At 46.1% G+C, this 13,955-nt stretch overlaps 1 protein-coding gene across 4 annotated transcripts in view; it reads left to right on the top strand.

Annotated features, from left to right (window-relative positions):
* PRKAG2 (protein kinase AMP-activated non-catalytic subunit gamma 2) overlaps nt 1-13,955 on the top strand; it is a 261,692-nt gene that overhangs the window by 224,333 nt on the left and 23,404 nt on the right. For all 4 annotated transcript variants that reach the window (XM_039230753.1, XM_039230754.1, XM_039230756.1 and 1 more), the window contains 2 exons: nt 12,156-12,237; nt 13,345-13,403. In XM_039230753.1, coding sequence (XP_039086684.1) covers nt 12,156-12,237; nt 13,345-13,403 — 141 coding nt within the window. The remainder of the gene's footprint in view (nt 1-12,155; nt 12,238-13,344; nt 13,404-13,955) is intronic.

The following is a 13,955-nucleotide window of genomic DNA, read 5'->3' as shown; positions in this document are numbered from 1 at the left end:
TGCCCGGCAGCCGCCAGTTGAGCTGTGAACTCTCGACCTGACGGCCGTGTTCCCGCAGTTCGGGAACGTCCGGCGTGTTCTACTCCCGGGTCTGGCAGCCCGGTGTCCCGCCGCCCACGGTGCTCCTTCGGCGCCCGTCCTCCCAGCACGCCCGGTGCTGCGGTGGCAGCGAAATCCTGCCCGGCTTGCTGGCACCGCTCTGTCCATTAGAGTCACTGCCGAGCCCCGTGCAGACTCCACTTAGTTTCCCTTTGTGTACAGTGCAGTGTCCTTCCTGGAGTGTAGACGCTCCTGTTCTCCACCCTGACCCTCTGCCTCCTCTCACACCTTCTGACTTCTTGACAGAATTTGCTGTGTGGTCAGACCGGTCAGACATGTTTTCAGCTCCGTTTGGAGCCCCTCCTCGTGGGTCCATTGTCCCCTGCTCCGGCGTCACCGGCGTCACCGCCAAACTGCTCACAGCCGCCTCCTGAGCCTTCGTGCCCTCCTGTCCTCCCGGGAGCACTTCTTCTGGGAACACCTGTCCATTGAACATGTGCTTTCTGCTTCCTTGATTCGTTCCCCTTTGGGGGGCTTGGGGGAGCAGAGTACATTTTTCAGTAGCTTCTGTCTTCGCCCTCTCGGGCTGCACAAACCCGGCACAGCCCCGGAGCTTAAACAGCAGGAGTTTGCTTCTCAGTTACGGAGGCTGTAGGGCTAAGATGGAGGTGACATGGAGGTGACGGTCAGGTCACCTCCACAGTGAGGGCTCTTTTCCTGGCTTACAGACGGCTGCCTTCTCCCTGTGTCCTCACAGCACAGAGCTCTGCCACTAATCCCGTCGTGGGGTCCCCACCCCCGTGACCTCACCTAAACCTGATCACCTCCTAAAGGTCCTGCCTCCACATACTATCAATATTGGCAGTGACGGCTCCAACGTAGGAAATCTGCGGGGACACATTCGGTCCCTAACACTCCCGTGGAAGGACGCACGGGAGATAATTACATGAAATTTTAAATATCTGTGTCTCTCATGCTCACCTTATAGACAGCTGGGTATAGAATTCCATAATGAAAATAATTTTTATTCAGAATTTGAAGGCGTTATTTCGTTGCAGCTGGCTATATTAGAAATCTGTTGGGATTTCTTTAAATTATTCTCTACCGTTTATATATGATTTTTTTCCCCTTTGAAACTTCCGGGGTTTTCTCTTTACATGCGGTACTCCAGGATTTCATACAGCTGTGCCTCGTCGTGGTGTTTTTGTTCACTGGGCTGCGCGCCTGGTGTGCCTCTGGAACCCGACGTCCGTGTCCCTCAGGTCTCTATTCCGTGGGTTGTGTCCTCAGTAATTTCCTTCCAGCTGTTTTCTTTCCCTGGAACCTCGATTAGCAAGTCTTGGGCCCCCCTGAATTGGTCCTTTAATATTCTTTTTTTTTCTTAAATAGTTTGTTCTCAAGTTGGTTTCCATATAACACCCAGTGCTCATCCCCACAAGTGTCCTCCTCCATGCCCATCTCCCCGCTCCCCTCCACCCCCATCAGTCCTCAGTTTGTTCTCAGTATTCAAGAGTCTCTCATGGTTTGCCTCTCTCCCTCTCCCCCACTATTTCCCCCCTTCTTCTCCCCCATGGTCCTCCGTTAAGTTCCTCCTAATCCTCCTATACGTGCAAACATATGATATTTCTCCTTTTCTGCCTGACATATTTTGCTCAGCATAACACCCTCAAGGTCCATCCATGTTGCTACACGTGGCCAGATTTCATTGTTTCTCATTGCCATGTAGTATTCCATGGTATAGATAAACCACATCTTCTTGATCCATTCGTCCGTTGATGGACACTTAGGCTCTTTCCATGTGTTGGCTGTTGTTGAGAGCGCTGCTATGAACACTGGGGTACATGTGCCCTATGCATCAGCACTCCTGTATCCCTTGGGTAAATTCCTAGCAGTGCTATTGCTGGGTCACAGGGGAGTTCTACTGTTAATTTTTTGAGGAACCTCCACCCTGTTTTCCAGAGGGGCTGTACCAGTTTACATTCCCACCAACAGTGTAGGAGGGTGCCCGTTTCTCCACATCCTCCCCAGCACCTAGAGTCTCCTGATTTCTTCATTTTAGCCACTCTGACCGGCGTGAGGTGGTATCTCAGTGTGGTTTTCATCTGCATTTCCCTAATGATGAAGGACGCTGAGCATCATTTCATGTGTCTGTTGGCCATCTGGATGTCCTGTTTGGAGTAGTGCCTATTCATGTCTTCTGCCCATATCTTCACTGGAATATTTGTTTTTCAGGTGTGGAGTTTGATGAGTTTCTTTCAGATTTTGGATACTAGCCCTTTATCTGATACATCATTTGCAACTATCTTTTCCCATTCCATCAGTTGCCTATTACTTTCATGGATTGTTTCCTTTGCTGTGCAGAAGCTTTTAATCTTGATGAGGTCCCAGTAGTTCATTTTTGCTCTTAATTCCCTTGCCTTTGGGGATGTGTCAAGTAAGAAGTTGCTGCAGTTGAAGTCAAGGAGGTGGTTTACTGCTTTCTCCTCTAGGGTTTTGATGGTTTCCTATCTCACATTCAAGTTCTTAATCCATTTTGACTTTATTTTTGTGTACGATGTGAGAAAATGATCTAGTTTCATTCTTCTGCATGTTGCTGTCCAGTTCTCCCAGCACCATCTGTTAAAGTGGCTGTCTTTTTTCCATTGGATACCTTTTCCCACTTGGTCAAAGATTAGTTGGCCATACATTTGTGGGTCCAATTCTGAGTTCTCTATTTTATTCCATTGGTCTGTGTGTCTGTTTTTGTGCCAATACCATACTGTCTTGATGATGACAGCTTTGTAGTAGAGGCTAAAGTCTGGGATGGTGATGCCTCCCGTTTTGGTTTTCTTCTTCAATATTACTTTGGCTATTTGTGGTTCCATACAAATTTTAGGATAGTTCTAGTTTTGAGAAGAATGCCAGTGCAATTTTATTGGGATTGCATTGAGTGTGTAGATTGCTTTGGGTAGTAAGGACATTTTAACTATATTTATTCTTCCAATCCATGAACATGGAATGTTTTTCCATTTCTTTGTGTCGTCTTCAGTTTCCTTCATAAGTTTTCTATAAATTTCATCATACAGATCACCTATGTCTTTGGTTAGGTCTATTCCTAGGTATTTTACGGTTTTTTGTGCAATTGTGAATGGGATCCGTTTCTTGATTTCTCTTTCTGTTGCTTCATTGTTGGTGTATAAAAATGCAACCGATTTCTGTATGTTGATTTTGTACCCTGCAACTTTGCTGAATTCTTGGATCAGTTCTAGTAGGCTTCTGGTGGAGTCTGTTGGGTTTTCTTTGTAGAGTATCATGTCGTCTGAGAAAAGTGAAAGTTTGACTTCTTCTTTGCCTATTCTGATGTCTTTTATTTCCTTTTGTTGGCTGATGGTTGATGCTCGCACTTTCAGCACTGTGTTAAACAGCAGTGGTGAGAGTGGACATCCCTGTCCTGTTCCTGATCTCAGGGGGAAGCTCTCAGTTTTTCCCCATTGAGGATGATGTTAGCTGAGGTCTTCTCATAGATGGCTTTTATGATGTTTAAGTAAGTTCCTTCTATCCTGACTTTCTCGAGGTCTTTATTAAGAAGGGATGCTGTATTTTGTCAAATGCTTTTTCTGCATCTATCGACAGGATCATATGGTTTTTATCTTTTCTTTTGTTAATGTGATGTATCCCATTAATTGATTTGCGAATATTGAACCAGCCCTGTAACCCAGGAGTGAATCCCACTTGATCATGGTGGATAATTCTTTTTATGTGCTGTTGCATTCGATTTGCAAGTATCTTGTTGAGGATTTTTGCATCCCTATTCATCAAAGATATTGGCCTGTAGTTGCCTTTTTTTTGCTGGGTCTCTGTCTGCCTTGGGAATCAAAGTGATGCTGGCTTTGAAGAATGAGTTCAGAAGTTTTCCGTCCATTTCTTTTTTTTTTTTTTTCTTTTTTTTCTTTTTTTTGGAATAGCTTCAGAAGAATGGGTAGTAACTCTGTTTTAAATGTCTGGTAGAATTTCCCAGGAAAGCCATCTGGCCCAGGGCTCTTATTTGTTGGGAGATTTTTGATAACTGATTTGATTTCTTCACTAGTTATAGGTCTGTTCAGATTTTCTATCTCTTCCCATGTAAATTTTGGTAGTGTGTGGTTAGGAATTTGTCTCTTTCTTCTAAATTGTCCAGTTTGTTGGCATATAATTTTTCATAGCATTCCCTGATAATTGCTTGTATTTCTGAGGGGTTGGTTGTAATAAGTCCATTTTCATTCATGATTTTGTCTATTTGGGTGCTCTCTCTTTTCTTTTGGAGAAGCCTGGCTAGAAGTTTGTCAGTTTTGTTTATGTTTTCAAAAAAACAACTCTTGGTTTCATTGATCTGTTCAACTGGTTGTTGTTGGTTTTTGGTTTGGGGTTTTTTGGGTTTTTTTTTTTTTGGATTCTATATTTATTTCTGCTCTGATTTTTATTATTTCTCTTCTACTAGGTTTGGGGTGCTCTTGTTGCTCTCCTTCTAGTTCCTTTAGGTGAGCTGTTAGATTTTTGTACTTGCGCTTTTTCTAATTTCTTGAAACAGGCCTGGAGTGCAATGTACTTTACTTTCCTCTTAGGACTGCCTTTGCTGCATCACATAGAGTTTGAATTGTTGTATTTTCATTTTCATTTGTTTCCATATATTTTTAAATTTCTTCTCAAATCGCCTGATTGGCCCATTCGTTCTTTAGTAGGGTGTTCTTTAACCTCCATGTTTTTGGAGGTTTTCCAGACTTCTTCCTGTGGTTGATTTCAAATTTCATAGCATTGTGATCTGAAACTGTGCATGGTAGGATCTCAATTCTTTTATATGTATTGAAGGCTGCTTTATGTCCCAGTATGTGATCTGTCTTGGAGCAGGTGCCATGCGCACTTGAGAAGAAAGTGAATTCCAAGGCCTCAGGATGTAGAGTTCTTAATATATCTGTCAGATCCATCTGGTCCAATGTGTCATTCATTTCCATTGTTTCTTTAGTGATTTTCTGTCTAGTTGATCTATCCATTGCTGTAAGTGGAGTATTAAAGTCCCCTGCTATTAGCACATTCTTATCAATAAGCTTATGTTTGTGATTAATTGTTTTGTATTTGGGTGCTTCTGTATTCGGTGTGTAGACATTTATAATTGCTAGTTCTTCCTGATGGATAGACCCTGTAATTATTATATAATGCTCTTCTTCATCCCTTGTTACTGCCTTTACTTTAAAGTCTAGTTTGTCTGATATAAGTATAGCTACTCCACCTTTCTTATGACTTCCAGTAGCATGATAAATATTTCTCCAGCCTCTTACTTTCAATCTGAAGGTGTCCTCAGGTCTAAAATGAGTTTCTTATAGACAGCAAATAGATGCATTTTGTTTTTTTATCCATTCTGCTACCCTATGTCTTTTGATTGGAGCATTTAGTCCAGTTACATTCAGTGTTATTATTGAAAAATATGGGTTGAGAGTCATTGTGTCCTTTGTGGGATTCATGCTTGTGGTGGTGTCTCTGGTATCTTGCGTTCCTTGCAACATTTCCCTCAGAGAGCCCCCCTCAGGATTTCTTGTAGGGCTGGTTTAGTGGTGACGAATTCTTACAATTTTTGTTTATTTGGAAAGACTTTTACCTCTCCTTCTGTTCTGAATGACAGGCTTGCTGGATAGAGGATTCTTGACTGCATATTTTTTCCGTTCATCACATTGAAGATCTCCTGCCATTCTTTTCTGGCCTGCCACGTTTCAGTGGTCTGTCACCACTCTGATAGGTTTCCCTTTGTATGTTAGGGCCCTTTTCTCCCTAGCTGCTTTCAGAATTCTCTCTTTGTCCTTCTTATTTTGCCAGTTTCACTATGATATGTCATGCAGAAGATCGACTCAAGTTACATCTGAGGGGAGTTCTCTGTGCCTCTTGGATCTCAGTGTCTGTTTCCCTCCCTAGATTGGGGAAGTTCTCTGCTATTATTTGTTCAAGGACTCCTTCAGCGCCTTTCCCTCTCTCTTCCTCTTCTGGAATTCCTGTGATACAGGTATTGTTCCGTTTCATTGTATCACTCAGCTCTCGAACTCTCCTTTCATGTTCCTGGATCAGTTTATCTCTTTTTCTTGGCTTCCTCTTTTTCTATAATTGTGTCTTCTAATTCACCTATTCTCCTCTCTGCCTCTTCAATCCATGCATTGGACGCCTCCATTTTATTATGCATCTCATTTATAGCATTTTTAAATTCATCATAACTATTTTTAAGCTTCATAGTCTTTGTAGCAATAGTTTCTCTGATGTCTTCCATGCCTTTTTCAAACCCAGCGATTAATTTTATGACTATTGTTCTAAATTTTTGTTCAGTTATGTTGCTTATATCTGTTTTGAGCAGTTCTTTAGCTGTCATTTCGTCCTGGAATTTCTTTGGAGGAGAGTTCTTCCGTTTCATCATTTTGGCTAGCTTTCTGTCTCTTGTTAGTTTTAAAAGCTGGTTATACACACTGCACCTACAAGTACTACTGTATTAAAGAAGGCTCTTTGACGGGGCACCTAGGTGGCTCAGCCGGTTAAGTGTCCGACTTCAGCTCAGGTCATGATCTCTTGGATCGTGGGTTCGAGCCTCATGTTGGGCTCTGTGCTGACAGCTAGCTCAGAGCCTGGAGCCTGTTTCAGATTCTGTATCTCCCTGCCTCTCTGGCCCTCCCCTGCTCACGCTGTCTGTCTCTCTCTTTCTCTCTCTCTTTCTCTCTCGGCCTTTTTGTCCTACTTCTTGGAAGTTTTGTTTTCCTGCCCCATCAGGTAAGATGCAGCCAAAGCTGGACCTTCCGCAGTTTTGTCAGGTGGCCGGCGAGTCTTGGCCATCGGTTCATAACTAAGAGCCAACACCAGAAATTTGAGTGAGTTCCCGTCGTGTGCACAGGTGGGCTCCTAGGGGAGCTGCACTCATCTTGTCCGTCCCCAAACGGTCTGATCCGACTGTTGCACGTGTGCAGCCGTTTCCCCGGAAAATGGTCCTTTGATGGCGACAGCAGGTGGCTCTTTCTTCCCTGATCAGAAACAGCCTCCCATGTGTTTCTGTGGCTCTGTGCCCACCCCCACCAGGGCCTCCCGTCTCGGGCCCTCTGTCCAGGCCGAGGTCAGTGTGCCGCCCGCCCCCCGGGCTCCACCCAGCCCCTCCTCATCGCCACCCTTCGTCCCTGTGACTCATTAACGCCGTCCATCTGCTTTCCGGCCTGCAGACCTCTGGGCTCATCCCTTTCCCAGTTCCTAGTCCCTGTAGCTTGGGGGTGGCTTTCAGGAGGAAACGTCAGGAATGTTTCTACTCTGCCATTTTTAAGCTTAAGGAGACACGGGAACTCCGGAGGTCACAGAAAGGATACGAATTAGGTGCTGTGGGAGCAGAGCAAAGGGACACCGCCTTTGACTGCAGTGACACGGGGAGGTTTTGTTGTGGAATTAGAAGTCAAAGGTCAGCCGGGTTTTAACAGGTAGAGTTGAAGGTAAGTAAGTGCACTTGAAGGAGAAGGGACACTGTGACACAGGAGGAAAAAAGAAAGTTCAGCCTGTTGGCTGGGGCTGGGTTGTGGGAAGGGCTCGGGTACCTCACCCCAGAGAAGCTGGACCCTTCCTTACGCAGCGGAGCACGATCAGAGACCAGAGAGCCGCCACCGGGTGGTGTTGAAGCCACTGGACAAGTCCTGGGGCACTCCGGGGGCTCGGTCGGTTGAGCGTCCGACTTCGGCTCCGATCATGATCTCACAGTTTGTGAGTTCAAGCCCCCACATCGGGCTCTGTGCTGACAGCTCGGAGCCTGGAGCTGCTTCGGATTTTGTGTCTCCCTCTCTCTCTGCCCCTCCCCCACTCGCTCGTTCTCCCTCTCAAAAAATAAACATTCATTAAAAAATCCACTGGTCAAGTCCTGATGTAAAAATTTAGTACGAAACCAGATTGGACAGTTTTAAAGAGCTTTAGCTGTTCATCAGCGTTAATTTTAAAAGCCCCACAATCAGCTTTGTTACTGAAAATTGAGGTAAAACCATATAGAGAACAGAGAGACATCGAAGGAACCAGATTCACATTGGGGGGAACACAGATGTGCCACTTGACATTAGACTGCCCAGATCTCTTGGGGCTTGTTACTATTTTAAGAAATCATTTATTAAAATTTTATTTTCCATCTTGCCAAATTATCAACATTTGGTCGCTTGAAAATCCTATTAAAAGTACATTTCAAAACCGATGACACTTTGAGCAAATTGCATAGCCGTTGAAGAGAAACTTTCAGGGGTACTCAAGACCCCCCAAGAGTTTTTTCCTGCAAATTGGAGCCAGATTGTGCATCTGCTTTTCATCCTGTTTATTGGTTAACTGGTAACACCCCTTCTGTAATTGCAAAGAACCTTCTAAGTCAGGTTTTCAGTTGCTCCTCAGCTCCGTGCACGCGGTGTCGTGAAAGCCAAGGTTCACAGGGAGGTGTGGCCAGAGCGCAGGAGCCCCAGGCAGGCCTGTCCCCCTGGGGGACCCATGAAGCCATCCGCGCCAGCGTGAGGGTGGCTCCTCCACCTCACAGCGTTGTCCTGGGTCTTCAGAGGCTGGGACTCGTCCGTCCCATGACATGGGTGCATGACATGGGTGGAATTAGAACAGTGGCTATTTCTCTCTCTGCTTTTGGCTGGATCCCTGTAGGGCGGACAGTTAAAGCATTTATTCTGATGGGCTCTCGGCGCCGACATCATGCCGAGCATCTTCACATACGAGCCCGGTCAGTCCCCGTTGTCCCCTGTGAGGAAAACACCATCTTAGTCCGTCACAGGTTCAGAGAAGGTCGAGGACCTGAGCAGTGGAGGTGGGACTCTAGCTGGTCTGGCGATTTCATCCATTGAAAAGAAGGGGAAGGAGGTGTTTTATTTCTTTTCCTTATTTTCCGGTGGTTCTGCCTCCTCTTGCAGAAGCAATGGCACTTTTCACGTTAACTTCTTAACTTCCTCTTTGCCTGGGGGATCTTCTCACCATCTTCCTCGCCACTGACACACAGCTCCAGCGTTCACTGAAGTCCGCACACCTTGTCAGTGCCTAACTTCCGTGTCACGGCCTGTGTGCCCCCACGGGTGGACCGGCCAACATGCAGAGTCGGGTGCTGGCCTTTAGACGCATGTGGCAACTTCACAGCAGTTACAGGGCTGGCTAAGAGCTTTTAGGTAGCAGATTAGTCAGGGAAGCGAGATTTTATGTTTCTGAAGGAAGAGTCTTTACATTTGAGAGAAAAACGGACTCCCTGCTGGGCTGTCAGTGCCTTGTAGCCTCTTTAAGAGCAGTTGTGTCTTTTTCCTCCAGCTGATTTTCTCCTGTCCTTTGATTCTCAGCATCTTGTCTGATGTGTGCTGAGGTCTGGTTTTGTTTGTGTTTAACCTGCCTGGGGTTGGATTCTTTTTGCAAGAATCTGGCTTTCTGTTGAGATGCACCTATTTGAAGAGGGTTCGGAAAACATCGCAGAAAATCTCCAGAATGACTGTGGAGCTCACGTCACATGCGCCTTTCTCTCGGGAATCATGGCTTCTCAAACCTTGCCTGTGTGGTGCACACCGGTGCTTTCAGTGCTTTGTGTGTTTTGTCTGGCCTGTACAGTTATTTCATCATGGCCAAACTCGGAACCTTCTGGAATGGGTTTGCAACAGCTGTGGCCACTTAGGGTTTCACGAATGATGAGAAATGATTTTAAAATTGGTTTTCCTGGGGCACCTGTGGGGGCCCAGTGGGTTGAGCTTCCGACTCAGGATCTCGGCTCAGGTCATGGTCTCACGGTTCATGAGATCGAGCCCTGCGTGGTGGGCTCTGCGCTGTTGAGAAAAACAAGATGAACTGATAATTTAATGTTTTAAAATGTTTATCTGTGACTTCGCCCCCATAGTCTTTGATAGACCACACTCCGGGACCCCAGAGAATCATCTGGGTAGAGCTAGCAGACCATGTAGGTCGGCTCACAACCCCTGGCGCCGTGCAGATACGTAAACAGCGTGAATGTCGTCGGGATTCTTGATACAAGCTCTGGTTCAGAAAATACTTGATCAGTTTACAGATGCCGCTTTGTTGCTACTTCTGTCCATGTCGTCTGATTGGCCCTCGGCACCTCCACCTCCTCTTCCCTGTCCTCTGCCGACAGACAGAAACCCCGACAGTCGAGTAGACCGTCAGGACACGGTCCTGGGCAGGGCTGAGAGGAGCCTAGGGAGTAATGAATGAGATTCCCTCAGCCCCCAGCCATCCCTGTTCTCACGTGAGGGAGCCGAGCACCCACGTAGGTCATGCCAGAGGCGAGACGTGTCACCATAGAGGCACAAACAGGTGCTGGATTCTCAACCCCAGTCTGTTAGAGAACCCTGGGTCCCTGTAATTCTCTCATTTGTTTCCACTGGGAAGCTGGGACTTGTAATACACCGGGTGGGGGAAGAACTTTTTTCTTTCTTAGTTAACAAGTGGGGCGTCTGGGCGGCTCAGTCGGTTAAGTGTCCGACTTCAGCTCAGGTCATGATCTCATGGTTTGTGGGTTTGAGCCCCACGTCGGGCTCTGTGCTGACAGCTCAGAGCCTGGAGCTGCTTCTGATTCTGTGTCTCCCTCTCTCTCTGACCCTCCCCTGCTCATGCTTGCCCCCCCCTCAAAAATAAATAAACATTAAAAAAATTTTTTTTAAAAATAAAAAAGAAACAACAGCATCACTGTCCCAGCTCCTTAATAATAGCTTAATTTTCTGCTTATTTCTCTTTGATCTTTTCACGTAAACACATATTTTATACAATTACAGTGCATAGTTTTATAGTCTACATTTTTTGCCACCATAAACCTTTTTTCTTTTTTTACTTCAACATGGTCTTCCTAATTTTTCTATTTGGTGCTTTTTTTCTCATTTTGGTATGCCAGTACTTCATACATTTTCTTTTGTTGGGGGCAGAGATTTCTTTTCTAGTTTCAGTATCAGAATAACACGACATTAAACATCTCTGAATCCTCCTCCTAAAATCTAGGGTGACTCCAGACTTCAACAGTAAAAGCTAGCACACGAACAGTATGAATATTTTTGTGATTCTTCATACAAGCTGAATCTCAGAAACACAATTTACGGGGCCCCACGCGATTTTACAACAGCACTTGTTTTAGGTGCTGTCGCTGAAAAATACTGGCCGATTTAGCAGCTCTAAATAATAAGTTTGCTTCAATCTTCACTCCTTTGGTTGTTAATAAAGGTGAGCTGTTTTCCCTGTGTTTATCTGCCCTCGGTATTTAGAGAGTCCTTTTCAGCACTTAGCTTTTGGCTTTTTTATTTTTAACGTTTATTGTTTTGAAAGAGACAGAGAGACAGAGCCCAAGCAAGGGAAGGGCAGAGAGAGAGGGAGACACAGAATCTGAAGCAGGCTCCAGGCTCCGAGCTGTCAGCACAGAGCCCAGCGCAGGGCTCGAACACCCAAACCACAAGACCGTGACCAAAGTAGGACACTTAATGGACGGAGCCACCCAGGTGCCCCTGAGCTTTCGGCTTTTAATGAACCAGCCGCTCTGGTGCCTGTACCTGGCTTGGGATCCAGAGGGGCTGTCGGGGTGATTCGCAGAGACGCCAGATGTGAACGGGGCCCGGCCTGTGCCAGGCACATACCACAATAAAAGTACCCGTATATTATGTGTCGCATAACTCTTCTTTCTCAGCCTCCGGGAAATGAGGACGTGTACTCTTTTGCTTTGTTATTGACCATACGACAGACAGCTTTTCATTTCCAGTCATTCCATATAGCTCCAGTGTTTTCAAATGAACTGCCAACCACCTCGAGGAGAAATTGTGCGGACATTTAATTCTTCTGTATGGTTTAAATAACGTAAAGTCTCCACGTGTGCCAAAGTCTTTAGATAGGATGGGAAAAAAAAAAAAAACCTTTTTGAAGCTACTTGGATTATTTCAATTTCAAAAACTCTCCAGTCCCTGTATGCCTTACAGTAGAACACGGGCATCTTTGCTGCTGGTAATCCACTCCGCTCTTTTCGGCCTGTCGCCCGTACAGAAGCTCCCACGGAAGACAGCCGGTGAGATCGGCTTGGCTCTGCCCGTGGAAGGTATTTCTCCCCCCGATGCGTGGACTCTAAAGCCCGTTTTGTTTCTCCTATGTGTCTGCAGGTGAAAAAGGCCTTCTTTGCCTTGGTGGCCAATGGTGTGCGCGCAGCGCCGCTGTGGGAGAGTAAGAAGCAGAGTTTTGTAGGTAAGCAGTGTGGCCCGGTGGTGGGGGGGGGGGGTCCTAAGTGGCAACCTCCGAAGCAGAAAGCCTAAGGAACTGTAACAGGCGCCGGTCTGGAATTCAGCCTAGAAAACTTACTGCCAAGTTAAAGAACTTCCTGGCTTTTATGTCCCGGCTGAGGTGGGGCCACCGGGAAATTCAGAACACTTACGTGCCCCTAGTGAGTTTCCTCCTCGTATTTATTTATTCATCCGATTTCTTTTGATCCTGTTCCCTGTGGGCGCCCAGCACCTTCTGTTTCTCTGAGCCCAGGGAGTAGGGTCCACGGGTGACGCCGTGCCCAGACCCCTGACTTGGCTCGTGTGCACCCGCCTGTGGTCGGTCCCCGCTTCTCCACAGACACCTTATTGATGGTGCACACGAAGCAGCGCAGACATGCCTGACTCCTGGGCCACATCGCTGCTGCGCCTTTAGAAACGTCCCCTAACTTACATCTGAATCCACCATTTCCCATCTTACAGCTCCTGGAAGACCGTGAACATTGCCATTCTCCTTGTGGGCGTCACATTATTTCGAAATCACCAGTTTATAGTGTGCCTCCCCCCCACCCCCCACCCAGGTTACAGTTTCCTCGAGGAGAAGTTTTTTACCTTCTTCATCTTTGTGGTCCTGGTGCTTGGTACATAGCAGGCTCTTCACGGCACTAATAAATAGGCACTAAATAAACACTTAAACAGTGTTTATAGAATGCTTCTCCGGAGACAGTCCACCCGCCCCCAGAAATGTCCTGTGTCTAGAGCTTATGGAATATTTTATCTTAAAGTATTTTAAATTATTTACATGAAGCCGCAAGTCTTTTGTGACGTTTTCTAATAATCAGCACATTTTCTGTCGCTGAATTGCCAAACACCGTTGTCGTTTGCATCGTACTTACTGTCAGGTGTATTTTCAGCTACATTTATCTTGGTTTGCTGTAGATAATTAACAGGTTAATCATCCTACATCATATATTAAACTGTGCTTGACACCTTTAAATTATACGTTAGAAGCTTTTCTAGTAGATCTTCTAGGTTTGCTTATCATTTGAACTTCTTCGTAGTTCTGTATTTAACCTATAGTTCTCTGTTCCAGGAATGCTGACAATTACAGATTTCATAAATATACTACATAGATACTATAAGTCACCCATGGTAAGTGCCGGAAATCCCTATGTTCGTCATCGGAGCCGTACTGTGTGTGTGTGTGTGTGTGTGTAGGGGAGGCGGTGGTGATGGAGTTTTACAGACAGAAGGTGTGGGGCGCTGCGGGACAATTGATCCCTGAATTCGTGACCTTTAACGGCATGACCGTGCGGCCCCTCGCACAGCCTGGCACGAGCGGCAATCTGTGGCGCCTTCACTCTGGAGACGACAGTGCCACTGAGCGTAGCCTCTCGGGCCTCTCGAGGCGAGTGCAGCCTGGTGCAGTCACCCCCTAAATCCTCCTAACGAGAACGATATGTACTCTGTGGACTCAGAAGTTAAAACTTAAAATTGGAGAAACTCAGTTTTGACATTTTTCTGCCACGACTGGTTCATTTTAGTGGGAGAAATCCCTGGTCCCTGGTCCAGCTCTTTCCTAAGAGCATCGTTTGAGCGCCGCATAAGGCCTTTATCTAACACTATGATTTTTGTGATTGTACCAGCCTATTTGGTTTTTGGTACTTTGGGGGTTGACTGCTTTGCGGGGGGTCGGAGGGTGAG

Source organism: Hyaena hyaena, unplaced genomic scaffold, assembly GCF_003009895.1.
Source record: "Hyaena hyaena isolate Hyena2069 unplaced genomic scaffold, ASM300989v1 scaffold_50, whole genome shotgun sequence".
NCBI lineage: Eukaryota > Metazoa > Chordata > Mammalia > Carnivora > Hyaenidae > Hyaena > Hyaena hyaena.
The sequence above is the reverse complement of the archived record's forward strand: the minus strand, read 5'-3'. Positions and strand labels throughout refer to the sequence as shown.